The sequence below is a fragment of the Rhinoderma darwinii genome, unplaced genomic scaffold (assembly GCF_050947455.1).
Source record: "Rhinoderma darwinii isolate aRhiDar2 unplaced genomic scaffold, aRhiDar2.hap1 Scaffold_52, whole genome shotgun sequence".
NCBI classification, from domain to species: Eukaryota; Metazoa; Chordata; class Amphibia; order Anura; family Rhinodermatidae; genus Rhinoderma; species Rhinoderma darwinii.
In genome coordinates, this window is record NW_027464068.1 from 310,894 (window position 1) to 337,194 (window position 26,301).

General features: G+C 48.4%; 1 protein-coding gene across 2 annotated transcripts; it reads right to left on the bottom strand.

Annotated features, from left to right (window-relative positions):
- Positions 1–672: 672 nt before the first annotated feature.
- LOC142721808 (DNA polymerase eta-like) lies at positions 673–26,231 on the bottom strand. 2 transcript variants are annotated; one of them, XM_075848834.1, is made up of 12 exons: positions 26,127–26,231; positions 22,053–22,253; positions 21,273–21,407; positions 20,976–21,193; positions 10,335–10,504; positions 10,070–10,173; positions 4,424–4,543; positions 3,803–3,926; positions 2,263–2,328; positions 2,016–2,182; positions 1,309–1,538; positions 673–1,026 (listed from the first exon to the last, which is right to left on the bottom strand). In XM_075848834.1, exons 2-12 carry the CDS (start codon positions 22,190–22,192, stop codon positions 893–895), a joined length of 1,608 nt encoding a protein of 535 aa, XP_075704949.1. In that variant the 5' UTR covers positions 22,193–22,253; positions 26,127–26,231; the 3' UTR covers positions 673–892. The 2 variants fall into 2 exon arrangements, with proteins under 2 accessions (XP_075704949.1, XP_075704948.1); XM_075848833.1 differs by having other exon boundaries at positions 673–1,538.
- Positions 26,232–26,301: the final 70 nt, after the last annotated feature.

Genomic DNA, 26,301 nt, shown 5'->3' on the forward strand with positions numbered 1-26,301 from the left:
AGGCTGCAGGAACACCTCGTTGCCACAACCGGACTACCATTGATAAAGCACCATCCCTCTAGATACATATTGCATGGAGGATACAATGTCCACCACACCTGAAAACCTAAATCATTTACTGGAACCCAAAACACCAGCTCTATTAGCTTAGATGGCATAATGCAAGGACCTGGCACAACGGCCATATATCTGCCTGAAAAATCCTCATGATATGACCCCCATACACGCCCTCCGTACACGCCGTCCTAGAGACCACCATTGTTTTGTTGGACTTTTACATAATTGGATAGAAAAAGAAAATCTGCATGAAAGCGCAGGAGGCCGGGACTGTAACACCTTCTCCAGGACCCTTCACACAAGAGCTGGGACAAGGCGTTCCAGGACTATAGACCCCACACTCACAGGGTCTGGAGAACGTACCGGATTATGGCAGAGCTTGTTTCTACACGCAGCAGTCAATCTGAACAAGCACAGCTGCAGTGTAAAGCACGGGGGTTGCTGCAGCTGAGCGGGGGTCAGTGATCAGGGCTGCGTCCTAATAGGGCAGAGATGAAAAGCAGCCGACCAGGAAGAAGTAGCGGCTAGGAATGAACTGGGGGGCCCTTATTTCTCTATGTGACCCCATGACGACCGTCCTAATACTCAGCACAAGGATCAAAACAAAGGCCTTCCTGGAGTCATTATAGCATTTAATTCACATTGTAAAATATAAAACCAGCAGAGGGCGAGGAGCGGTCAGGACGTCACTGCCGTGTAGTGAACCCAGGGGGGGGGGGGGGGGGGTCGCTGTACTGGCAGCCGCACTGGTCATCGCCTGACAAGCGACGGCCGAGGAGAAGCCTCATCACTGCGGGGCTGCTCTGAAGAAGGTGTCCAGGGTGCGGCAGCCTCATCACTGCGGGGCTGCTCTGAAGAAGGTGTCCAGGGTGCGGCTGCCCTCGCTGCGGGCACGTTTGGCACTGGGAGTTGCCGGGCTCTTCGTCTTACCCTTCGGTCTGTGGCTCGCGGGTGTCACGGCCGCTGTTACTGTATCAGGACGAGGAGCAGAGAAGGAATCTTGTAAGTCCTGAGCAAAGTGATAATCGTTGTGTTCCGGGAGGTCCCACACCAGGACGGGCTGCCGGCACTTCTCGCAGACCACCAGGTCCTCCTCACCGGGGGCGGCTGAGGATGAGGCTTCTGCGCATTCACCTGGAAGTTCAGACGTCTCAGGCTGCAGGGAACGGGACTGGAAAAGTGACGCCCGGCCCATGTCCTGTTTACCTGGGGTGAGGGGAGAAGAGGGGGGTACACTACATGCTGCTTCACCTGCATCCTCCTTCTTCTCGGCTGCTCTCTGGAATAACATGCGGATGGTGCTGGGCGTCCGGCTTTCTCTTTGCTCTTTCTGGGGTGCTCTGCTGGGGGACGGCTGTGAACACGGGGGTCTCGGGGCCCCGGGCGCCTCCTTGCTCAGGAGACTTGCGATGTCACCTCCGGATGATGCGCTCTCTGAGAATTTGCTTGCAGACAGCTGGAGCAGAGTGAGAGGAGGAGACCTGGAACATGATCAGAGGTCAGAGGTGAAGACCTGGAACATGATCAGAGGTCAGAGGTGAAGACCTGGAACATGATCAGAGGTCAGAGGTGAAGACCTGGAACATGATCAGAGGTCAGAGGTGAAGACCTGGAACATGATCAGAGGTCAGAGGTGAAGACCTGGAACATGATCAGAGGTGAAGACCTGGAACATGATCAGAGGTTAGAGGTGAAGTCCTGGAACATGATCAGAGGTCAGAGGTGAAGACCTGGAACATGATCTGAGGTCAGAGGTGAAGACCTGGAACATGATCAGAGGTCAGAGCGCAGCGTGTAATCCTCCGCATCGGTCAGGAGACGTCCAGGTCACCTCTGCGTCCGGCGCTTCTGCTGGGCAGGCGGTAATAACATCATGAGGTGAGGGACGAGGACACGAGCGTCTCCTGCCTGACGCTGCGGTCAGCGATACGCCGGCTCCCATCATTGTTCGTACGTACCATGCGGCCTGATGAGCTCCGGCTTTATTGAAGCTTTTCAGGAGGATGAAGGCATCGCCGCTGATCTTTTGGGCATCATAGCGGGTGAGGGCGCAGCATCGGGACAGACCACTGTGCTCCCCCTGGCGATGTAAACCGACTGTCAGCTGTTTAGCCACTCTGTGGTTCTGGGGGAGAGAAGAGGTGAATGAATAGAAATACAGTCACATGACCGCGACGCCCAGTAGTCGGGACCCCCGGCACTTACCGTCTCCTTGTCCTTCTTGAGCCGCTCTTCTAACTCCAGACACAACTGTAGGAGCCAGTGCTGCACCTGCGGAGAGGAAGAGGCAGAAATAACCAGCACAGCCAGCCGCCGCACAGCCAGCAGCCGCACAGCCAGCCGCCGCACAGCCAGGAGCACAGCCAGCCGCCGCACAGCCAGGAGCACAGCCAGCCGCCGCACAGCCAGGAGCACAGCCAGCCGCCGCACAGCCAGGAGCACAGCCGCCGCACAGCCAGCTGCCGCAGAGCCAGCCGCCGCACAGCCAGCTGCCGCAGAGCCAGCCGCCGCACAGCCAGCCGCCGCACAGCCAGGAGCACAGCCGCCGCACAGCCAGGAGCACAGCCGCCGCACAGCCAGGAGCACAGCCGCCGCACAGCCAGCTGCCGCAGAGCCAGCCGCCGCACAGCCAGCCACCGCACAGCCAGGAGCACAGCCAGCCGCCGCACAGCCAGGAGCACAGCCGCCGCACAGCCAGCTGCCGCAGAGCCAGCCGCCGCACAGCCAGGAGCACAGCCGCCGCACAGCCAGCCGCCGCACAGCCAGGAGCACAGCCGCCGCACAGCCAGCTGCCGCACAGCCAGGAGCACAGCCGCCGCACAGCCAGCCGCCGCACAGCCAGCCGCCGCACAGCCAGCCGCCACACAGCCAGCCGCAGCACAGCCAGCCGCAGCACAGCCAGCAGCCGCACAGCCAGCCGCAGCACAGCCAGCCGCCGCACAGCCAGCCGCCGCACAGCCAGGAGCACAGCCGCCGCACAGCCAGCCGCCGCACAGCCAGCCGCCGCACAGCCAGCCGCCGCACAGCCAGCCGCCGCACAGCCAGCCGCAGCACAGCCAGCCGCAGCACAGCCAGCAGCCGCACAGCCAGCCGCAGCACAGCCAGCCGCCGCACAGCCAGCCGCCGCACAGCCAGGAGCACAGCCAGCCGCCGCACAGCCAGCCGCCGCACAGCCAGCCGCCGCACAGCCAGCCGCAGCACAGCCAGCAGCCGCACAGCCAGCCGCAGCACAGCCAGCCGCCGCACAGACAGCCGCCGCACAGCCAGGAGCACAGCCGCCGCACAGCCAGCCTCCGCACAGCCAGGAGCACAGCCGCCGCACAGCCAGCCAGCCAGCCAGCCGCCGCACAGCCAGCCAGCCGCCGCACAGCCGCCGCACAGCCAGCCGCCGCACAGCCAGTCAGCCGCCGCACAGCCAGCCGCCGCTGATCCCACCTTAGGCCCAGACTATAGAAGCTGGTGTCATGGGAACACACGGAGGACTTTACAAGCTACGATGGGACAATGCACCACGCGAGCAGCGCAGGACCCGGATGGGCGCGGCGCAGGACTCCGATGGGCGCGGCGCAGGACTCCGATGGGCGCGGCGCAGGACTCCGATGGGCGCGGCGCAGGACTCCGATGGGCGCGGCGCTGCGCAGGACTCCGATGGGCGCGGCGCAGGACTCCGATGGGTGCAGCTGGCGCAGTGTATGGCCCTTTAACACGCAGCGTCCCGATAGATGTTGTTACACAAGTCTCTGACCTGATCTCGCGAGCACAGAGACGTCTTCCCAGGGAAGTTCTTGCTGCAGCCGATGGATTTGGGTAACTGTCGGGGCTTCACAGGCTCGTCCTCGATGCCGCGGCACAGCAGGTAAAGCCACGAGCTGCGAACACAAAGCGATGAGAGGGGCGGGGGAGGGGCGTTCCTATATACCACACACCTCTCCTGTATACAGCTTCATCTCATCATTCTCTAGGACGCCGTTCTGGGGACATTATAGCAGTTTTACACTTCGGGTGCCGCTGTCGTATCAATACATTCTGCTCTACTGCACTGATAAATCGTGACATGTACAACATGGCGGACAGGAAAGAGATTTCACCAATACCAGAGACAGGAATCCCCCAGTACAAGCCCCCGCAGGCCCGCGGTTACTGAGGACGCTCCAGCTCTGCAGAGGATTCATCCCCCCCATCATGGAGACCCCGATGACCAGTAACACGCAGGGCAATGCCGGAGGCCTCGCCATGCCTGCTGTATACTCCTGTATAACCTGCACCTGACGTCATACAGCGGGGTCAGGAGGAAGGAGCGCGATGCTGAGGACACAGAACACCCCCCCACTCCTTACAGAACGTCCAATCCCAGCACCCGACTTACCCCGTCTTATCTCCAAAGTGGCTCTGAAGAGACGATTCACTGAACTGGGTGATCTGCCCGATGTACTGCACCCCCAGGATCTCCTTAATAGTGGCCCCCAGCTTCCCCCCAAGATTGCGTCTGGTGAGAGAAGAGAAAGTTATCAGCCGCTCCTCTTATATCACTCCAGCACTATTATATCCTCCAGAGACATTACATCATATGTGACTGATATCAGCCGCTCCTCTTATAACACTCCAGTACTATTATATCCTCCCGAGACATTACATCATGTGTGACTGATATCAGCCTCTCCTCTTATATCACTCCAGTACTATTATATCCTCCAGAGACATTACATCATATGTGACTGATATCAGCGCTCCTCTTAATATCACTCCAGCACTATTATATCCTCCAGAGACATTACATCATATGTGACTGATATCAGCCGCTCCTCTTATATCACTCCAGCACTATTATATCCTCCAGACACATTACATCATATGTGACTGATATCAGCCGCTCCTCTTATAACACTCCAGTACTATTATATCCCCCAGAGACATTACATCATATGTGTGACTGATATCAGCCGCTCCTCTTATAACACTCCAGTACTATTATATCCTCCAGAGACATTACATCATATGTGACTGATATCAGCCGCTCTCTTATATCACTCCAGTACTATTATATCCTCCAGAGACATTACATCATATGTGACTGATATCAGCCGCTCCTCTTATATCACTCCAGCACTATTATATCCTCTAGAGACATTACATCATGTGTGACTGATATCAGCCGCTCCTCTTATATCACTCCAGCACTATTATATCCTCCAGAGACATTACATCATATGTGAGTGATATCAGCCGCTCCTCTTATAACACTCCAGTACTATTATATCCTCTAGAGACATTACATCATATGTGACTGATATCAGCCGCTCCTCTTATATCACTCCAGTACTATTATATCCTCCAGAGACATTACATCATATGTGTGACTGATATCAGCCGCTCCTCTTATATCACTCCAGCACTATTATATCCTCCAGAGACATTACATCATATGTGACTGATATCAGCCGCTCCTCTTATATCACTCCAGCACTATTATATCCTCCAGAGACATTACATCATATGTGTGACTGATATCAGCCGCTCCTCTTATATCACTCCAGTACTATTATATCCTCCAGAGACATTACATCATATGTGACTGATATCAGCCGCTCCTCTTATATCACTCCAGCACTATTATATCCTCCAGAGACATTACATCATATGTGACTGATATCAGCCGCTCCTCTTATATCACTCCAGCACTATTATATCCTCCAGAGACATTACATCATATGTGTGACTGATATCAGCCGCTCCTCTTATAACACTCCAGTACTATTATATCCTCCAGAGACATTACATCATATGTGTGACTGATATCAGCCGCTCCTCTTATATCACTCCAGTACTATTATATCCTCCAGAGACATTACATCATATGTGACTGATATCAGCCGCTCCTCTTATATCACTCCAGTACTATTATATCCTCCAGAGACATTACATCATGTGTGAGTGATATCAGCCGCTCCTCTTATATCACTCCAGCACTATTATATCCTCCAGACATTACATCATATGTGTGACTGATATCAGCCGCTCCTCTTATAACACTCCAGTACTATTATATCCTCCAGAGACATTACATCATATGTGTGACTGATATCAGCCGCTCCTCTTATAACACTCCAGCACTATTATATCCTCCAGAGACATTACATCATATGTGACTGATATCAGCCGCTCCTCTTATAACACTCCAGTACTATTATATCCTCCAGAGACATTACATCATATGTGACTGATATCAGCCGCTCCTCTTATAACACTCCAGCATTATTATATCCTCCAGACATTACATCATATATGTGACTGATATCAGCCGCTCCTCTTATATCACTCCAGCACTATTATATCCTCCAGAGACATTACATCATATGTGACTGATATCAGCCGCTCTTCTTATATCACTCCAGCACTATTATATCCTCTAGAGACATTACATCATATGTGTGACTGATATCAGCCGCTCCTCTTATATCACTCCAGCACTATTATATCCTCCAGAGACATTACATCATATGTGAGTGATATCAGCCGCTCCTCTTATATCACTCCAGTACTATTATATCCTCTAGAGACATTACATCATATGTGTGACTGATATCAGCCGCTCCTCTTATATCACTCCAGTACTATTATATCCTCCAGAGACATTACATCATATGTGACTGATATCAGCCGCTCCTCTTATATCACTCCAGCACTATTATATCCTCCAGAGACATTACATCATATGTGACTGATATCAGCCGCTCCTCTTATATCACTCCAGTACTATTATATCCTCCAGAGACATTACATCATATGTGACTGATATCAGCCGCTCCTCTTATATCACTCCAGCACTATTATATCCTCCAGAGACATTACATCATATGTGACTGATATCAGCCGCTCCTCTTATATCACTCCAGCACTATTATACCTCCAGAGACATTACATCATATGTGTGACTGATATCAGCCGCTCCTCTTATAACACTCCAGTACTATTATATCCTCCAGAGACATTACATCATATGTGTGACTGATATCAGCCGCTCCTCTTATATCACTCCAGTACTATTATATCCTCCAGAGACATTACATCATATGTGACTGATATCAGCCGCTCCTCTTATATCACTCCAGTACTATTATATCCTCCAGAGACATTACATCATGTGTGAGTGATATCAGCCGCTCCTCTTATATCACTCCAGCACTATTATATCCTCCAGACATTACATCATATGTGTGACTGATATCAGCCGCTCCTCTTATAACACTCCAGTACTATTATATCCTCCAGAGACATTACATCATATGTGACTGATATCAGCCGCTCCTCTTATAACACTCCAGTACTATTATATCCTCCAGAGACATTACATCATATGTGACTGATATCAGCCGCTCCTCTTATAACACTCCAGCATTATTATATCCTCCAGACATTACATCATATATGTGACTGATATCAGCCGCTCCTCTTATATCACTCCAGCACTATTATATCCTCCAGAGACATTACATCATATGTGACTGATATCAGCCGCTCCTCTTATATCACTCCAGTACTATTATATCCTCCAGAGACATTACATCATATATGTGACTGATATCAGCCGCTCCTATTATATCACTCCAGTACTATTATATCCTCCAGAGACATTACATCATATGTGACTGATATCAGCCGCTCCTCTTATATCACTCCAGTACTATTATATCCTCCAAAGACATTACATCATATGTGTGACTGATATCAGCCGCTCCTCTTATATAACTCCAGCACTATTATATCCTCCAGAGACATTACATCATATGTGACTGATATCAGCCGCTCCTCTTATAACACTCCAGTACTATTATATCCTCCAGAGACATTACATCATATGTGACTGATATCAGCCGCTCCTCTTATATCACTCCAGCACTATTATATCCTCCAGAGACATTACATCATATGTGAGTGATATCAGCCGCTCCTCTTATATCACTCCAGTACTATTATATCCTCTAGAGACATTACATCATATGTGTGACTGATATCAGCCGCTCCTCTTATATCACTCCAGTACTATTATATCCTCCAGAGACATTACATCATATGTGACTGATATCAGCCGCTCCTCTTATAACACTCCAGTACTATTATATCCTCCAGATACATTACATCATATGTGACTGATATCAGCCGCTCCTCTTATATCACTCCAGCACTATTATATCCTCCAGAGACATTACATCATATGTGACTGATATCAGCCGCTCCTCTTATATCACTCCAGCACTATTATATCCTCCAGAGACATTACATCATATGTGACTGATATCAGCAGCTCCTCTTATATCACTCCAGTACTATTATATCCTCCAGACATTACATCATATGTGACTGATATCAGCCGCTCCTCTTATAACACTCCAGTACTATTATATCCTCCAGAGACATTACATCATATATGTGACTGATATCAGCCGCTCCTCTTATATCACTCCAGTACTATTATATCCTCCAGAGACATTACATCATATATGTGACTGATATCAGCCGCTCCTCTTATAACACTCCAGTACTATTATATCCTCCAGAGACATTACATCATATATGTGACTGATATCAGCCGCTCCTCTTATATCACTCCAGTACTATTATATCCTCCAGAGACATTACATCATATATGTGACTGATATCAGCCGCTCCTCTTATATCACTCCAGCACTATTATATCCTCCAGAGACATTACATCATATGTGTGACTGATATCAGCCGCTCCTCTTATATCACTCCAGCACTATTATATCCTCCAGAGACATTACATCATATGTGACTGATATCAGCCGCTCCTCTTATATCACTCCAGTACTATTATATCCTCCAGAGACATTACATCATATGTGTGACTGATATCAGCCGCACCTCTTATATCACTCCAGTACTATTATATCCTCCAGAGACATTACATCATATGTGTGACTGATATCAGCCGCTCCTCTTATATCTCTCCAGCACTATTATATCCTCCAGAGACATTACATCATATGTGTGACTGATATCAGCCGCTCCTCTTATATCACTCCAGCACGATTATATCCTCCAGAGACATTACATCATATGTGTGACTGATATCAGCCGCTCCTCTTATATCACTCCAGTACTATTATATCCTCCAGAGACATTACATCATATGTGACTGATATCAGCCGCTCCTCTTATATCACTCCAGTACTATTATATCCTCCAGAGACATTACATCATATGTGACTGATATCAGCCGCTCCTCTTATATCACTCCAGTACTATTATATCCTCCAGAGACATTACATCATATGTGACTGATATCAGCCGCTCCTCTTATATCACTCCAGCACTATTATATCCTCCAGAGACATTACATCATATGTGTGACTGATATCAGCCGCTCCTCTTATATCACTCCAGTACTATTATATCCTCCAGAGACATTACATCATATGTGTGACTGATATCAGCCGCTCCTCTTATAACACTCCAGTACTATTATATCCTCCAGAGACATTACATCATATGTGACTGATATCAGCCGCTCCTCTTATATCACTCCAGTACTATTATATCCTCCAGAGACATTACATCATATGTGACTGATATCAGCCGCTCCTATTATATCACTCCAGTACTATTATATCCTCCAGAGACATTACATCATATGTGTGACTGATATCAGCCGCTCCTCTTATATCACTCCAGTACTATTATATCCTCCAGAGACATTACATCATATGTGACTGATATCAGCCGCTCCTCTTATATCACTCCAGCACTATTATATCCTCCAGACATTACATCATATGTGACTGATATCAGCCGCTCCTCTTATATCACTCCAGTACTATTATATCCTCCAGAGACATTACATCATATGTGTGACTGATATCAGCCGCTCCTCTTATAACACTCCAGCACTATTATATCCTCCAGAGACATTACATCATATGTGACTGATATCAGCCGCTCCTCTTATAACGCTGCGACTGTGTTGAGATAAGTCGTGTATTTCCGGACTTACATTTTCCCGATGGGGAGCTGACGGAACAGTCCGGGGACAGCGCTCTGGGACAGGATGGTCTGACGGTTCGGCTTATTTAGTCCACAGGCCAGCTTTGCTAGAATCTGCAGCGGAGAAGAGGGCGCGCGGTCACACAACTCGCAGCTCATTACACCCGAAATAACCACTTAAACCTCCCTAATCAACATGTCGTATTTGGGTTGATGATGACGGTTTTGGGGCAGTCTGTGCCCACATCCCTCACACCCATCAGAACAGAACCCACCTTATTATGTGAAATCCCGGCCGAGCACTGGAACGTGGTCTCCTCCTCCACAGCCGCTCTCATCTCCTCCACAATAATGGCAGCCACGGTCAGCTGCAGCTCCGGGCTCCGCGGGTCCCCCGACAGCAGGGAACTCAGCCACTGCTCCACCCCCAGCCGCCGCAGCTCCTCTGAGACCCAAAGCAACAAGAAAGATCTTAGAACTGATCAGTGGATGTCCGACCACCGGGACCAGGGAACAAGTGCGGCTACTGACCTGTCCGACCACCGGGACCAGGGAACAAGTGCGGCTACTGACCTGTCCGACCACCGGGACCAGGGAACAAGTGCGGCTACTGACCACAGAAATAAACGGGAGATGGGAACAGCCGAGTGCAGCCCCCCCCCCCACTGACAACACCGACCTGGAAGCCCACTATAATATGGATTATATAACAGTGATCCCACAAAACCTAAAACCTATTAGAGCCCTCCATACATGACTGATCCTGAGTTATATCCTGTATTATACTCCAGAGCTACACTCACTATTCTGCTGGTGGAGTCACTGTGTACATACATTACATTACTTATCCTGTACCGATCCTGAGTTACATCCTGTATTATACTCCAGAGCTGCACTCACTATTCTGCTGGTGGAGTCACGGTGTACACACATTACATTACTTATCCTGTACTGATCCTGAGTTACATCCTGTATTATACTCCAGAGCTGCACTCACTATTCTGCTGGTGGAGTCACTGTGTACATACATTACATTACTTATCCTGTACTGATCCTGAGTTACATCCTGTATTATACTCCAGAGCTGCACTCACTATTCTGCTGGTGGAGTCACTGTGTACATACATTACATTACTTATCCTGTACTGATCCTGAGTTACATCCTGTATTATACTCCAGAGCTGCACTCACTATTCTGCTGGTGGAGTCACTGTGTACATACATTACATTACTTATCCTGTACTGATCCTGAGTTACATCCTGTATTATACTCCAGAGCTGCACTCACTATTCTGCTGGTGTAGTCATTGTGTACATACATTACATTACTTATCCTGTACTGATCCTGAGTTACATCCTGTATTATACTCCAGAGCTGAGGTCACTATTCTGCTGGTGGAGTCACTGTGTACATACATTACATTACTTATCCTGTACTGATCCTGAGTTATACCCTGTATTATACTCCAGAGCTGCACTCACTATTCTGCTGGTGGAGTCACTGTGTACATACATTACATTACTTACCCTGTACTGATCCCGAGTTATATCCTGTATTATACCCCAGAGCTGCACTCACTATTCTGCTGGTGGAGTCACTGTGTACATACATTACATTACTTATCCTGTACTGATCCTGAGTTACATCCTGTATTATCCTCCAGAGCTGCACTCACTAGTCTGCTGGTGGAGTCACTGTGTACATACATTACTTATCCTGTACTGATCCTGAGTTACATCCTGTATTATACTCCAGAGCTGCACTCACTATTCTGCTGGTGGAGTCACTGTGTACATACATTACTTATCCTGTACTGATCCTGAGTTATATCCTGTATTATACTCCAGAGCTGCATTCACTATTCTGCTGGTGGAGTCACTGTGTACATACATTACATTACTTATCCTGTACTGATCCTGAGTTACATCCTGTATTATACTCCAGAGCTGCCCTCACTATTCTACTGGTGGAGTCACTGTGTACATACATTACTTATCCTGTACTGATCCTGAGTTATATCCTGTATTATACTCCAGAGCTGCACTCACTATTCTGCAGGTGGAGTCACTGTGTACATACATTACTTATCCTGTACTGATCCTGAGTTACTTCCTGTATTATTCTCCAGAGCTGCACTCACTATTCTGCTGGTGGAGTCACTGTGTACATTACTTATCCTGTGCTGATCCTGAGTTACATCCTGTATTATACTCCAGAGCTGCACTCACTATTCTGCTGGTGGAGTCACTGTGTACATTACTTATCCTGTACTGATCCTGAGTTACATCCTGTATTATACTCCAGAGCTGCCCTCACTATTCTACTGGTGGAGTCACTGTGTACATACATTACTTATCCTGTACTGATCCTGAGTTATATCCTGTATTATACTCCAGAGCTGCACTCACTATTCTGCTGGTGGAGTCACTGTGTACATACATTACATTACTTATCCTGTACTGATCCTGAGTTACATCCTGTATTATACTCCAGAGCTGCCCTCACTATTCTGCTGGTGGAGTCACTGTGTATATATATTACTTATCCTGTACTGATCCTGAGTTACATCCTGTATTATACTCCAGAGCTGCATGCACTATTCTGCTCGTGGAGTCACTGTGCACATACATCACATTACTTATCCTGTACTGATCATGAGTTATATCCTGTATTATACTCCAGAGCTGCACTCACTATTCTGCTGGTGGAGTCACTGTGTACATACATTACATTACTTATCCTGTACTGATCCTGAGTTATATCCTGTATTATACTCCAGATCTGCACTCACTATTCTACTGGTGGAGTCACTGTGTACATACATTACATTACTTATCCTGTACTGATCCTGAGTTACATCCTGTATTATACTCCAGAGCTGCCCTCACTATTCTGCTGGTGGAGTCACTGTGTATATATATTACTTATCCTGTACTGATCCTGAGTTACATCCTGTATTATACTCCAGAGCTGCATGCACTATTCTGCTCGTGGAGTCACTGTGCACATACATTACATTACTTATCCTGTACTGATCATGAGTTATATCCTGTATTATACTCCAGAGCTGCACTCACTATTCTGCTGGTGGAGTCACTGTGTACATACATTACATTACTTATCCTGTACTGATCCTGAGTTATATCCTGTATTATACTCCAGAGCTGCCCTCACTATTCTACTGGTGGAGTCACTGTGTACATACATTACATTACTTATCCTGTACTGATCCTGAGTTACATCCTGTATTATACTCCAGAGCTGCCCTCACTATTCTGCTGGTGGAGTCACTGTGTATATATATTACTTATCCTGTACTGATCCTGAGTTACATCCTGTATTATTCTCCAGAGCTACACTCACTATTCTGCTGGTGGAGTCACTGTGTACATTACTTATCCTGTGCTGATCCTGAGTTACATCCTGTATTATGTTCCAGAGCTACACTCACTATTCTGCTGGTGGAGTCACTGTGTACATACATTACATTACTTATCCTGTACTGATCCTGAGTTATATCCTGTATTATACTCCGGAGCTGCACTCACTATTCTGCTGATGGAGTCACTGTGTACATACATGACATTACTTATCCTGTACTGATCCTGAGTTACATCCTGTATTGTACTCCAGAGCAGCACTCACTATTCTGCTGGTGGAGTCACTGTGTACATACATTACATTACTTATCCTGTACTGATCCTGAGATATCCTGTATTATACTCCAGAGCTGTACTTACTATTCTGCTGGTGGGGTCATTGTGTATATACATGACATTACTTATCCTGAGTTACATCGTGTATTATACTCCAGAGCTGCACTCACTATTCTGCTGGTGGAGTCACTGTGTACATACATTACTTATCCTGTACTGATCCTGAGTTATATCCTGTATTATACTCCAGAGCTGCACTCACTATTCTGCTGGTGGAGTCACTGTGTATACATTACATTACTTATCCTGTACTGATCCTGAGTTACATCCTGTATTATACTCCAGAGCTGCACTCACTATTCTGCTGGTGGAGTCACTGTGTACATACATTACTTATCCTGTACTGATCCTGAGTTACATCCTGTATAATACTCCAGAGCTGCACTCACTATTCTGCTGGTGGAGTCACTGTGTACATACATTACTTATCCTGAGTTACATCCTGTATTATACTCCAGAGCTGCACTCACTATTCTGCTGGTGGAGTCACTGTGTACATACATTACTTATCCTGTACTGATCCTGAGTTACATCCTGTATTATACTCCAGAGCTGCACTCACTATTCTGCTGGTGAAATCACTGTGTACATTACTTATCCTGTACTACATCCTGTATTATACTCCAGAGCTGTTCTCACTATTCTGCTGGTGGAGTCACTGTGTACATTACATTACTTATCCTGTACTGATCCTGAGTAATATCCTGCATTATACTCCAGAGCTGCACTCACTATTCTGCTGGTGGAGTCACTGTGTACATACTTATCCAGTACTGATCCTGAGTTACATCCTGTATTATACTCCAGAGCTGCACTCACTATTCTGCTGGTGGAGTCACAGTGTACATACATTACTTATCCTGTACTGATCCTGAGTAATATCCTGTATTATACTCCAGAGCTGCACTCACTATTCTGCTGGTGGAGTCACTGTGTACATACATTACATATCCTGTACTGATCCTGAGTTATATCCTGTATTATACTCCAGAGCTGCACTCACTATTCTGCTGGTGGAGTCACTGTGTACATACATTACATTACTTATCCTGTACTGATCCTGAGTTATATCCTGTATTATACTCCAGAGCTGCACTCACTATTCTGCAGGTGGAGTCACTGTGTACATACATTACTTATCCTGTACTGATCCTGAGTTACATCCTGTATTATACTCCAGAGCTGTTCTCACTATTCTGCTGGTGGAGTCACTGTGTACATTACATTACTTATCCTGTACTGATCCTGAGTAATATCCTGCATTATACTCCAGAGCTGCACTCACTATTCTGCTGGTGGAGTCACTGTGTACATACTTATCCAGTACTGATCCTGAGTTACATCCTGTATTATACTCCAGAGCTGCACTCACTATTCTGCTGGTGGAGTCACAGTGTACATACATTACTTATCCTGTACTGATCCTGAGTTATATCCTGTATTATACTCCAGAGCTGCACTCACTATTCTGCTGGTGGAGTCACTGTGTACATACATGACATTACTTATCCTGTACTGATCCTGGGTTACATCCTGTATTGTACTCCAGAGCTGCACTCACTATTCTGCTGGTGGAGTCACTGTGTACATACATTACATTACTTATCCTGTACTGATCCTGAGTTACATCCTGTATTATACTCCAGAGCTGCACTCACTATTCTGCAGGTGGAGTCACTGTGTACATACATTACATTACTTATCCTGTACTGATCCTGAGTTACATCCTGTATTATACTCCAGAGCTGCATTCACTATTCTGCTGGTGGAGTCACTGTGTACATACATTACTTATCCTGTACTGATCCTGAGTTACATCCTGTATTATACTCCAGAGCTGCCCTCACTATTCTGCTGGTGGAGTCACTGTGTATATATATTACTTATCCTGTACTGATCCTGAGTTACATCCTGTATTATTCTCCAGAGCTACACTCACTATTCTGCTGGTGGAGTCACTGTGTACATTACTTATCCTGTGCTGATCCTGAGTTACATCCTGTATTATGCTCCAGAGCTACACTCACTATTCTGCTGGTGGAGTCACTGTTTACATACATTACATTACTTATCCTGTACTGATCCTGAGATATCCTGTATTATACTCCAGAGCTGCACTCACTATTCTGCTGGTGGAGTCACTGTGTACATACATTACATTACTTATCCTGTACTGATCCTGAGATATCCTGTATTATACTCCAGAGCTGTACTTACTATTCTGCTGGTGGGGTCATTGTGTATATACATTACATTACTTATCCTGAGTTACATCGTGTATTATACTCCAGAGCTGCACTCACTATTCTGCTGGTGGAGTCACTGTGTATACATTACATTACTTATCCTGTACTGATCCTGAGTTACATCCTGTATTATACTCCAGAGCTGCACTCACTATTCTGCTGGTGGAGTCACTGTGTACATACATTACTTATCCTGTACTGATCCTGAGTTACATCCTGTATAATACTCCAGAGCTGCACTCACTATTCTGCTGGTGGAGTCACTGTGTACATACATTACTTATCCTGAGTTACATCCTGTATTATACTCCAGAGCTGCACTCACTATTCTGCTGGTGGAGTCACTGTGTACATACATTACTTATCCTGTACTGATCCTGAGTTACATCCTGTATTATACTCCAGAGCTGCACTCACTATTCTGCTGGTGAAATCACTGTGTACATTACTTATCCTGTACTGATCCTGAGTTACATCCTGTATTATACTCCAGAGCTGTTCTCACTATTCTGCTGGTGGAGTCACTGTGTACATTACATTACTTATCCTGTACTGATCCTGAGTAATATCCTGCATTATACTCCAGAGCTGCACTCACTATTCTGCTGGTGGAGTCACTGTGTACATACTTATCCAGTACTGATCCTGAGTTACATCCTGTATTATACTCCAGAGCTGCACTCACTATTCTGCTGGTGGAGTCACTGTGTACATACATTACATATCCTGTACTGATCCTGAGTTATATCCTGTATTATACTCCAGAGCTGCACTCACTATTCTGCTGGTGGAGTCACTGTGTACATACATTACATTACTTATCCTGTACTGATCCTGAGTTATATCCTGTATTATACTCCAGAGCTGCACTCACTATTCTGCAGGTGGAGTCACTGTGTACATACATTACTTATCCTGTACTGATCCTGAGTTACATCCTGTATTATACTCCAGAGCTGTTCTCACTATTCTGCTGGTGGAGTCACTGTGTACATTACATTACTTATCCTGTACTGATCCTGAGTAATATCCTGCATTATACTCCAGAGCTGCACTCACTATTCTGCTGGTGGAGTCACTGTGTACATACTTATCCAGTACTGATCCTGAGTTACATCCTGTATTATACTCCAGAGCTGCACTCACTATTCTGCTGGTGGAGTCACAGTGTACATACATTACTTATCCTGTACTGATCCTGAGTTATATCCTGTATTATACTCCAGAGCTGCACTCACTATTCTGCTGGTGGAGTCACTGTGTACATACATGACATTACTTATCCTGTACTGATCCTGGGTTACATCCTGTATTGTACTCCAGAGCTGCACTCACTATTCTGCTGGTGGAGTCACTGTGTACATACATTACATTACTTATCCTGTACTGATCCTGAGTTACATCCTGTATTATACTCCAGAGCTGCACTCACTATTCTGCAGGTGGAGTCACTGTGTACATACATTACATTACTTATCCTGTACTGATCCTGAGTTACATCCTGTATTATACTCCAGAGCTGCATTCACTATTCTGCTGGTGGAGTCACTGTGTACATACATTACTTATCCTGTACTGATCCTGAGTTACATCCTGTATTATACTCCAGAGCTGCCCTCACTATTCTGCTGGTGGAGTCACTGTGTATATATATTACTTATCCTGTACTGATCCTGAGTTACATCCTGTATTATTCTCCAGAGCTACACTCACTATTCTGCTGGTGGAGTCACTGTGTACATTACTTATCCTGTGCTGATCCTGAGTTACATCCTGTATTATGCTCCAGAGCTACACTCACTATTCTGCTGGTGGAGTCACTGTTTACATACATTACATTACTTATCCTGTACTGATCCTGAGATATCCTGTATTATACTCCAGAGCTGCACTCACTATTCTGCTGGTGGAGTCACTGTGTACATACATTACATTACTTATCCTGTACTGATCCTGAGATATCCTGTATTATACTCCAGAGCTGTACTTACTATTCTGCTGGTGGGGTCATTGTGTATATACATTACATTACTTATCCTGAGTTACATCGTGTATTATACTCCAGAGCTGCACTCACTATTCTGCTGGTGGAGTCACTGTGTACATACATTACTTATCCTGTACTGATCCTGAGTTACATCCTGTATTATACTCCAGAGCTGCACTCACTATTCTGCTGGTGGAGTCACTGTGTACATACATTACATTACTTATCATGTACTGATCCTGAGTTATATCCTGTATTATACTCCAGAGCTGCACTCACTATTCTGCTGGTGGAGTCACTGTGTATACATTACTTATCCTGTACTGATCCTGAGTTACATCCTGTATTATACTCCAGAGCTGCACTCACTATTCTGCTGGTGGAGTCACTGTGTACATACATTACATTACTTATCCTGTACTGATCCTGAGTTATATCCTGTATTATACTCCAGGGCTGCACTCACTATTCTGCTGGTGGAGTCACTGTGTACATACATTACATTACTTATCCTGTACTGATCCTGAGTTACATCCTGTATAATACTCTAGAGCTGCACTCACTATTCTGCTGGTGAAATCACTGTGTACATTACTTATCCTGTACTGATCCTGAGTTATATCCTGTATTATACTCCAGAGCTGTTCTCACTATTCTGCTGGTGGAGTCACTGTGTACATTACATTACTTATCCTGTACTGATCCTGAGTAATATCCTGCATTATACTCCAGAGCTGCACTCACTATTCTGCTGGTGGAGTCACTGTGTACATACTTATCCAGTACTGATCCTGAGTTACATCCTGTATTATACTCCAGAGCTGTTCTCACTATTCTGCTGGTGGAGTCACTGTGTACATTACATTACTTATCCTGTACTGATCCTGAGTAATATCCTGCATTATACTCCAGAGCTGCACTCACTATTCTGCTGGTGGAGTCACTGTGTACATACTTATCCAGTACTGATCCTGAGTTACATCCTGTATTATACTCCAGAGCTGCACTCACTATTCTGCTGGTGGAGTCACTGTGTACATACATTACATTACTTATACTGTACTGATCCTGAGTTACATCCTGTATTATACTCCAGAGCTGCACTCACTATTCTGCTGGTGGAGTCACTGTGTACATACATTACTTATCCTGTACTGATCCTGAGTTACATCCTGTATTATGCTCCAGAGCTGCACTCACTATTCTGCTGGTGGAATCACTGTGTACATACATTACATTACTTATCCTGTACTGATCCTGAGTTACATCCTGTATTATACTCCAGAGCTGCACTCACTATTCTGCCGGTGGAGTCACTGTGTACATACATTACATTACTTATCCTGTACTGATCCTGAGTTACATCCAGTATTATGCTCCAGAGCTGCACTCACTGTTCTGCTGGTGGAGTCACTGTGTACATACATTACATTACTTATCATGTACTGATGCTGAGTTATATCCTGTATTATACTCCAGAGCTGCACTCGCTATTCTGCTGGTGGAGTCACTGTGTACATACATTACATATCCTGTACTGATCCTGAGTTACATCCTGTATTATGCTCCAGAGCTGCACTCCCTGGGGGGATCTCTGGTGTACTCGGCTGTTTTCCTCCGCTGTGCAGTTGTATATTTAGTGCTAGACGGGATCAGATCCTGGGAGATTAAAGGGGCGTTCATAGAATAGACAATTGTCACTTATCCACAGTAGAGGTGATTTGAGTCTGATCATTGGGGGCCCGCCGATCATTAGAAAGGGGCTCCTGAGTCCCCCGCTCTCCTTCACGGCACGCTCCAGTGAGGAGTTTGAATGGAGCTCTATTTAAAGGAACAGTGTCATCACAAATTATTTTTTTATATGTTAAAGATGTTAGTGCTTTAATAAAAACGTTTATATTCATTTGTGTGTTTGTGTTTTACTTTTTCTTATTTTTACACTTTTTCTTCCCTATGGGGGCTGCCATTTTTTGTTCCATTTCTGTGTGTGTCGATTAACGACACACACAGACATGGAATACGGCAGCCACAGTCCCATAGGGACTGCGAACGGCTCCCGTCCCATTGACTGCCGTGTACGGCGTCTGTGTGGGAACTGCGCATGCGCCGCTCCCACACAGTCCTATTCGAAATTGGCGCCGTCCGGCGCCATTTTCCTGTGGACCGGAAGTCGCGGCCGGACAGTAATATTACTACTTCCGGTCGCGGCTTCCGGACTTGTGCACATGGAACAGCGGCAGCAAACGGAGCGGACGGGCCGGAGGGAGCCGCGGCGGCAGGAGCAGGTAAGAGATTTCAATGTATGTTAGTGTTTGTGTGTGTTTACCACTGTATGTAAACCTACTACACTGTGGGTTACCTCAAAAAATGGCGACACACAGTGTAGGAGGATAGACCGTTCAAACCCCTCGTTTATCCCGGCACTAGCCAGGATAAAGGAGGGGGGGATGCTGAGAGCTCACTAGAGCGAGGGCTTTTAACCCAATGTTGCAATGCTGCAATTTTGGGAACAGCTCCATCTAGTGACCAAAAATGGGTAGTATTATAAATTAGAAAAAATTTATAATATTTCCTGACTCGCGAAAAAAATAAAAAAAATTTGAACAATGTTTAATCACCCACACACTAAATGTTTAATTTTTTTTAAAAAAACATGTTTTTCTGGCAACACATTCCCTTTAAGGTCTATGGGAATGAAGTGGCCGCTGAGTAGAGCGCTCGAGTGCTTCCATCGGACCCCATAGACATTGAATGCAGCGGTAGGGCGCATGCTCGATCACCACTCCATTAGGGCTCCTCACTGTGGTGGAATGGGGGGCTCAGGACCCCCATTCTAGTGATCAGTGGAGGTCCCAGTGATCAGACACTTATGTGGACTCTGTGAATCTCCTGTATAATGCGGCCGTGTGGTGCCAAAATGGTCCCTGATAAGAGGGGAGGAGTTACTGTAAGGAGGGAGGAGTCACCTGTTGTCCGGCTCTGCTCATGGGCAGGGTTGAGGTCAGGATAGCCCTGCACATAGGTGGTCTTCAGTAACCCCTCCGCTATTTGCTGGCCCGCCATCTCTTGTATTCGTTTCTGTATGGAGTCGGTGAGGTCGATATAAGCCTCGTCAATACTCGCTCTCTCCACCACCGCAAATCGAGACATGATCTCCATGACTTCCACGCTGGCCTCCCGATACCTGAAGACACAGGAGATGACATCATCAGGGATCCCTTATACCGCGCCATTCCCGGCCTGGGCGGGGGTATCACACTCACTTTGTGAGGTCGGCCTTCCCATGAGTCTCAGCGACGCGGGCGAGCTCCAGGTCCGCACACAACTTCTTGGCATCGTTAGCGAACATGTTCCGGGTCACCCCAAAAGCTCGAGCTTCATAGCTAACGGCAATGATCCTGCAGAAGGAAGAGCAAATCAGGAACCGCGTCTGTGCAGAGGGTCTGGAGCTGTGTATCAGAATATCGGGTCTACCCGCTATACAGATAACAAGCGCTGGAGGTGTCCGGGCATCTGACAGGACAGCCCTGGGGCCTCCCGGCACTCTATAAAGGGGATACGTGGCGGATATGCTGCCAGGGATCACAGTAGGAGCCTCGAAGATTGAGGTTGTCTGTAAGGTCCACACGCTGTAGGCGGGGCCTCAGGGGGAGGTGATCAGTGACGACCACCGCTGCCATGAAACCGGCGCAGAAGAGAGAGAGATGTAAACCAGTAATACAGGACGGAGGGGCAGCTCGTCACGTGTCGCTGCGCGGGAACAGATGAGGACTGGGCTTCGCTCACGCTCGCCCGGATCCACGGTACGATAAACACCGCTGGCGCCGGCGGACCGCTCTATAAAGGTGTGCAGAGTTTTGAGGGGAGAAATGCCAGCGGCCCTTTATTCCCATCAAGTCTGTCAGCGGTGGCGGCTCTGACGCAGATGTGAACACCGCCGCGGTCTCTGCTGGCGCCGCTTCCATCACAGCCTTGATATTGTGATCCGCCGCCGGACGTCAGGTGGAGCCGCGCAGCAGCCATGACGCCGGTGTGAGCCTCACCCTCCTCCTCTCCAGGTCTTGTACTGCACCACCACCACCGGCTTGTTCTTCAGCTCCGGCCTCAGTCTCTGCTCCACCTGTACATAGAAGCAGTCCATGTCCACCAGAGCCACCACCCGCTGCGGACCGGACTCCATCATCAGAGCACGCGCAGGAGGCGGAGCATCAGAGTCCCAGAGCCCCGCCCACACAGCGCAAAACCTGCCAAAACACAGACACGTCAACTACTACACAACCATGGGAGGAGAAGGGAGGCTGGGGGGAGTAGTCCGGGGAGTCACTGTAGTGTACAGACACTGGGGGTAGTAGTCCGGGGAGTCACTGTAGTGTATAGAGACTGGGGGTAGTAGTCCGGGGAGTCACTGCAGTGTACAGACACTGGGGGGTAGTAGTCCGGGGAGAGTCACTGTAGTGTACAGACACTGGGGGTAGTAGTCCGGGGAGTCACTGTATGTACAGACACTGGGGGTAGTAGTCCGGGGAGTCACTGTAGTGTATAGAGACTGGGGGTAGTAGTCCGGGGAGTCACTCTAGTGTACAAACACTGGGGGGTAGTAGTCCGGGGAGAGTCACTGTAGTGTACAGACACTGGGGGGTAGTAGTCCGGGGAGAGTCACTGTAGTGTACAGACACTGGGGGTAGTAGTCCGGGGAGTCACTGTATGTACAGACACTGGGGGTAGTAGTCCGGGGAGTCACTGTAGTGTATAGAGACTGGGGGTAGTAGTCAGGGGAGTCACTCTAGTGTACAAACACTGGGGGGTAGTAGTCCGGGGAGAGTCACTGTAGTGTACAGACACTGGGGGTAGTAGTCCGGGGAGTCGCTGCAGTGTATAGACACTGGGGGTAGTAGTCCGGGGAGTCACTGCAGTGTACAGACACTGGGGGTAGTAGTCCGGGGAGTCACTGTAGTGTACAGACACTGGGGGTAGTAGTCCGGGGAGTCACTGTAGTGTACAGACACTGGGGGGTAGTAGTCCGGGGAGAGTCACTGTAGTGTACAGACACTGGGGGTAGTAGTCCGGGGAGTCACTGTATGTACAGACACTGGGGGTAGTAGTCCGGGGAGTCACTGTAGTGTATAGACACTGGGGGTAGTAGTCCGGGGAGTCACTGCAGTGTACAGACACTGGGGGTAGTAGTCCGGGGAGTCACTGCAGTGTACAGACACTGGGGGTAGTAGTCCGGGGAGTCACTGTAGTGTACAGACACTGGGGTAGTAGTCCGGGGAGAGTCACTGTAGTGTACAGACACTGGGGGTAGTAGTCCGGGGAGTCACTGTAGTGTACAGACACTGGGGGTAGTAGTCCGGGGAGTCACTGTAGTGTACAGACACTGGGGGTAGTAGTCCGGGGAGTCACTGTAGTGTACAGACACTGGGGGTAGTAGTCCGGGGAGTCACTGTAGTGTATAGAGACTGGGGGTAGTAGTCCGGGGAGTCACTGTAGTGTAGACACTGGGGGTAGTAGTCCGGGGAGTCACTGTATGTACAGACACTGGGGGTAGTAGTCCGGGGAGTCACTGTATGTACAGACACTGGGGGTAGTAGTCCGGGGAGTCACTGCAGTGTACAGACACTGGGGGTAGTAGTCCGGGGAGTCACTGCAGTGTATAGACGCTGGGGGTAGTAGTCCGGGAAGTCACTGTATGTACAGACACTGGGGGTAGTAGTCCGGGGAGTCGCTGCAGTGTATAGACACTGGGGGTAGTAGTCCGGGGAGTCACTGTATGTACAGACACTGGGGGTAGTAGTCCGGGGAATCACTGCAGTGTAGACACTGGGGGTAGTAGTCCGGGGAGTCACAGCAGTGTACAGACACTGGGGGTAGTAGTCCGGGGAGTCACTGCAGTGTATAGACACTGGGGGTAGTAGTCCGGGGAGTCACTGTATGTACAGACACTGGGGTAGTAGTCCGGGGAGTCGCTGCAGTGTATAGACACTGGGGGTAGTAGTCCGGGGAGTCACTGTATGTACAGACACTGGGGGTAGTAGTCCGGGGAGTCGCTGCAGTGTATAGACACTGGGGGTAGTAGTCCGGGGAGTCACTGTATGTACAGACACTGGGGGTAGTAGTCCGGGGAGTCACTGTATGTACAGACACTGGGGGTAGTAGTCCGGGGAGTCACTGCAGTGTACAGACACTGGGGGTAGTAGTCCGGGGAGTCACTGTATTTACAGACACTGGGGGTAGTAGTCCGGGGAGTCACTGTATGTACAGACACTGGGGGTAGTAGTCCGGGGAGTCACTGCAGTGTATAGACACTGGGGGTAGTAGTCCGGGGAGTCACTGCAGTGTATAGACGCTGGGGGTAGTAGTCCGGGGAGTCACTGTATGTACAGACACTGGGGGTAGTAGTCCGGGGAGTCACTGTAGTGTACAGACACTGGGGGTAGTAGTCCGGGGAGTCACTGTAGTGTATAGACACTGGGGGTAGTAGTCCGGGGAGTCACTGCAGTGTATAGACACTGGGGGTAGTAGTCCGGGGAGTCACTGTAGTGTACAGACACTGGGGGTAGTAGTCCGGGGAGTCACTGTAGTGTATAGACACTGGGGGTAGTAGTCCGGGGAGTCACTGTATGTACAGACACTGGGGGTAGTAGTCCGGGGAGTCACTGCAGTGTACAGACACTGGGGGTAGTAGTCCGGGGAGTCACTGTAGTGTAGACACTGGGGGTAGTAGTCCGGGGAGTCACTGTAGTGTAGACACTGGGGGTAGTAGTCCGGGGAGTCACTGTAGTGTATAGACACTGGGGGTAGTAGTCCGGGAGTCACTGCAGTGTACAGACACTGGGGGTAGTAGTCCGGGGAGTCACAGCAGTGTACAGACACTGGGGGTAGTAGTCCGGGGAGTCACTGTATGTACAGACACTGGGGGTAGTAGTCCGGGGAGTCACTGTAGTGTATAGACACTGGGGGTAGTAGTCCGGGGAGTCACTGTATGTACAGACACTGGGGGTAGTAGTCCGGGGAGTCACTGCAGTGTACAGACACTGGGGGTAGTAGTCCGGGGAGTCACGGTAGTGTACAGACGCTGGGGGTAGTAGTCCGGGAAGTCACTGTAGTGTACAGACACTGGGGGTAGTAGTCCGGGGAGTCACTGCAGTGTATAGCCACTGGGGGTAGTAGTCCGGGGAGTCACGGTAGTGTACAGACGCTGGGGGTAGTAGTCCGGGGAGTCACTGTAGTGTACATACACTGGGGGTAGTAGTCCGGGGAGTCACTGCAGTGTATAGACGCTGGGGGTAGTAGTCCGGGAAGTCACTGTATGTACAGACACTGGGGGGTAGTAGTCCGGGGAGTCGCTGCAGTGTATAGACACTGGGGGTAGTAGTCCGGGGAGTCACTGTAGTGTATAGACACTGGGGGTAGTAGTCCGGGGAGTCACTGTATGTACAGACACTGGGGGTAGTAGTCCGGGGAGTCACTGCAGTGTATAGACGCTGGGGGTAGTAGTCCGGGGAGTCACTGTATGTACAGACACTGGGGTAGTAGTCCGGGGAGTCGCTGCAGTGTATAGACACTGGGGGTAGTAGTCCGGGGAGTCACTGTATGTACAGACACTGGGGGTAGTAGTCCGGGGAGTCGCTGCAGTGTATAGACACTGGGGGTAGTAGTCCGGGGAGTCACTGTATGTACAGACACTGGGGGTAGTAGTCCGGGGAGTCACTGTATGTACAGACACTGGGGGTAGTAGTCCGGGGAGTCACAGCAGTGTACAGACACTGGGGGTAGTAGTCCGGGGAGTCACTGTATGTACAGACACTGGGGGTAGTAGTCCGGGGAGTCACTGTAGTGTATAGAGACTGGGGGTAGTAGTCCGGGGAGTCACTGTATGTACAGACACTGGGGGTAGTAGTCCGGGGAGTCACTGCAGTGTATAGACACTAGGGGTAGTAGTCCGGGGAGTCACTGTAGTGTACAGACACTGGGGGTAGTAGTCCGGGGAGTCACTGTAGTGTATAGACACTGGGGGTAGTAGTCCGGGGAGTCACTGTAGTGTACAGACACTGGGGGTAGTAGTCCGGGGAGTCACTGTAGTGTACAGACGCTGGGGGTAGTAGTCCGGCCTGTACCTCCACCTCCAGTCTCCGGCTCTTCAGCTTCCCGCCAAGCTTCCCGCCAAGCTTCTGACAAGCCAGGTGACGTCACCATGACTGGCCGCGGCTGCGCTGTTGGAGTTTGAGGGCGGATCGTTGATAGACCACGTGTTTCGTTAGGATCCTTCGCGCAGACGCAAAGCGAACGGTC

What these genes read in the sequence shown, in the direction of transcription:
- LOC142721808 (XM_075848833.1), bottom strand. Translation starts at nt 22,192, where the DNA reads ATGATGGAGTCCGGTCCGCAGCGGGTGGTGGCTCTGGTGGACATGGAC. An exon ending in CTCTGTGCTCGCGAGATCAG is followed by an intron (nt 2,329 to 3,802) that starts GTCAGAGACTTG and finishes TCCTCTCCGCAG; the next exon opens with GTGCAGCACTGGCTCCTACA. An exon ending in GGAGCTCATCAGGCCGCATG is followed by an intron (nt 1,539 to 2,015) that starts GTACGTACGAAC and finishes ATCATGTTCCAG; the next exon opens with GTCTCCTCCTCTCACTCTGC.